Below are 3,421 nucleotides of genomic sequence, written 5' to 3' on the forward strand. Positions count from 1 at the left end.
GAAATCTATATAAAGAATATAAAATTGTAACTGCTGAGTTGCAACTGCAAACGGCTAAATTGCTCGTCTTACCCAACTAAAAGTTTAAAATCCAATGAATATGATCTGGAGTTGACTTGAGATATCTACAGCCTCTAATTCTCACTCTTTTATTATACACATAGTTTGCTATATGAATTATGCAGATTGATTAGAGACAAAGCGAGGAAGGAGTAAGATACGCTAGAATGTGAACCTGAAGCACGAGTGGCATGGGACCTTAACATGAAAATCCATTAGCTTCTGTCAAGTCTCATTGCATAATAGGCCTTGTGTTGTCCCAAAGCAACTGTCGAGCAGAGCCATCCAACAATTGCGACACCTGAAAGCGTTATAAAACATTCAATCATACAAAATAGAAATTAAGTGGAGTTACAAAAGGAATAATCTTGCATTGCATGGATTTCCTATACATGATATTGCAGGCTGTCTCAAAAAGGTCAACCACAAATATTATACCTTTTCCCAGACTAGTGAGTGGTAGTTGTTAAGCCAATCAATCTCTGCAGCTGATAGCAGGGACGAATCAAGCAATTTAATCTGCAAGATACGTCATTGTTAAAAACTAGTGTGAGAATAATATACAATATCTATAGCTCAGAACAAGATAGATTAAAGTTCACTAGAAACTGAGAAGATTGAACTAAAACTGAAAGCAATAACATTCTAGATCCTCACGATTCCTGAAGTATATCTATAAAATAAACAAGTTTTCAAAATGGGATATGTGGTCAGTTCAAATGAATTATGTATTTGCCAAGAATACTATCTGCAAATAGATCAGTTAGAATTTTTTAACAAAATTTCTGCTATGCTTGCATTTTAAGCATTAATAAGCCAATCAAAACACTATGCACTATGAATTATGTAGCCCTATGAAGTAAATTATCAATAGTAAATTGCACTGTATTTTGACTTTAAATGTAATATGAAGGCTGCTTTGACAAGAGCAGGTAATTTAAATTTAACCAAACCCAAACTACCACATTGGATCAACTGTGCTTGATGAAGGCTTTAAGAAGGGAGGATTTGAGAATAATTGTTCTAGATTCTCCAAAATATTAGGATGAGCTGGTTGATTTGCATTTGGATCTGCTTTTCCCGTGGTGAAGTTCTTGACAAAATTAGCAAAGACAGAAGTTGTTCCCTGTGGCAATGAAAGTTGAATTAAAAATCCTGGAAACTGTAATGAAAGAACCAAAAGCACAGAAAGCCTGAAAAATTTGGACCTGTCTTTCATTCTGGCTTGGAGATTGGCTCACAGTAACATCAACAACAGCTTGGAGAACTTTATCATGAAGACAAGAAAAAGACTTCGGAATCCTAAAAGTTTATGTTTTAAAATTGAGTTTACACATTATTGAGTCTATAAATATGACTTTCTTTTGTTAGTTGAAAGGTAGTGAAAGGTGAAAAGGATGTAATCCATCCCCTGCTGTCTCTCTTTCTTTTCCTAATTCTTATAAATAAAACTATATATTTATTATTTCTTACATGCTAGTACTAGTATAGTATGTATATGTTAGTGACCTTAACCACACTTATTCATTACTTCATTCACGTGAAACTATAACATAAATTAAAGTAAGGTGAAAAGCACCTTTTAATTTTTTCCACAAAAGAATACGGTAATAATGTAATAGTTTCTTCTTCCCCTTATTAATTTGGCCGTCCAATGCAAAGAAAAATGAGTTTGACCAAAAAACATACCATACAGACCCATTCAAAAAGCCAATTAATTAATAAGTGGTTAACAAAGGTAACTATCATTTCATAAGTCACCAAAAAAGGTGGGCCTTTTTTTATATGCTAATTGACCTTTTTCATAGGTCACCAGATGAGAATTACAAGGTTCCTAATTGATTATCTGAAGAAATCAGTTCCTCCAACTAGAAGCAAGAATGGTGAGTATTCGAGTATTGCCGAGACAGCTGCTTATGGAGTCATATTTGTTGGGAAGAACACATTTTCAATTATAGAGTGGTAGACATTGAAACAAAAAAACCAAAGAAAAGGAAACTATATAACAGGGGGGAACAAAAGGCTTCATGCAGCTTTAATTGTGGGATAATTACCTGAATTGTGTTAGTAGTTCTGCTTCAAACTGGTTAGGAGTTAACATTGAAGCTATTGGAACAACCTGCCAAATTGTGTTATTCAAATATGTAGTTTTGAAATTAAAAATAAGAAAGGTAACATGAAAAGGAATTTTACTTGAATCGTTCCATAACTAGGAACCTAATACCAGTGCATTAAAATGTGGTTTTCAATTATTGGTAACTGAGCTAAAAGATTTATATTCTTTAAACTTGATGCATTGTATATATTATTTGCACATGAACACCTGTAGAAACATCTTTGCTAAACAGTCTTACCCTTTCACGATAGATTAATATTAGCTCTTGGGGAACATAAAGTTTTCCTTCGTCACCCATCGCTGGATCACAAACTGACAATGAAACAAAAATTCTTTAATTAACTGAAGATATACAAATTTGTTTAAATAATTCAACTCAACTCAGATTACCCAAGCTTCAAATATAACCCATCATCAGGGAATAGAGAAAAAAAAAAGAGATTCCAGTCCAGTACTAAAACAGAAAAATTAAGTGGTATTTTCCAGTCTTAACATACCTCATAGAATATGTCCTTTTCTGTTTTTGTTTCTCACTTTTCCTCTGACATGAGCTATGTCCTCCATTCTTTACTTCAATTAATATCTAAATATTCATAAAAGCTAGGCCACTATAAGATGGTCACATGCTAAAATAAACCAGAAAATGATAAAGGATCATATCAAAACATTTTATAAGGCCAATATAGAACAACTTATCCTATCTTGTAAAGTTTTGTTGGTGTGTGAATGAGGTAACCAGCACCGTCGCAATTTATGCACCACGAGACCTCCTTCTGAACGCCACCAATTTCAACTGTCACATTTCCAGTTTCCAAACAAAATCTACATTTCTCTGGCAGAGGAGTAACAATTTCAAATGTCAGACTATAATCAAAACATTTTAATAGTTACATGATTCAGAATCTGCAACCAACAAGCAAATCACAAATGATACTAACCAAATTGAATCCACATTGTAGCATTAAATCCAGTCTATAAGGGCAAGCACAACACTTTTCAACACAATCCAATCTCAGTCCTATCCATCTAAAGTAATTCATAAGCAAAATGAACAATTGAAGAGTAGATTTTCATACCTTGGTTACAGTTAGCATCCTACTGAGCAAAAATCTGGACAGAACATAGTAATGATCCGCATTATCACCCAACCGCACCTTCACCTATAAGCATAAAACACAAGGGAATCGATATTCGCGCTATAGAAGCAAATAAACCAATTGAAATTGAATAGAAAATAGATTCCAA

At 33.6% G+C, this 3,421-nt stretch overlaps 1 protein-coding gene across 1 annotated transcript; it reads right to left on the reverse strand.

Annotated features, from left to right (window-relative positions):
- Positions 1-292: 292 nt before the first annotated feature.
- Positions 293-3,130, reverse strand: LOC107465203 (uncharacterized). The gene is made up of 8 exons (XM_052254237.1): positions 3,115-3,130; positions 2,913-3,008; positions 2,415-2,488; positions 2,115-2,179; positions 1,269-1,362; positions 1,037-1,186; positions 499-579; positions 293-361 (listed from the first exon to the last, which is right to left on the reverse strand). The coding sequence occupies exons 1-8, from the start codon at positions 3,128-3,130 to the stop codon at positions 293-295; spliced, it is 645 nt and encodes a 214-aa protein (XP_052110197.1).
- Positions 3,131-3,421: the final 291 nt, after the last annotated feature.

The sequence above is a fragment of the Arachis duranensis genome, chromosome 9 (assembly GCF_000817695.3).
Source record: "Arachis duranensis cultivar V14167 chromosome 9, aradu.V14167.gnm2.J7QH, whole genome shotgun sequence".
NCBI lineage: Eukaryota > Viridiplantae > Streptophyta > Magnoliopsida > Fabales > Fabaceae > Arachis > Arachis duranensis.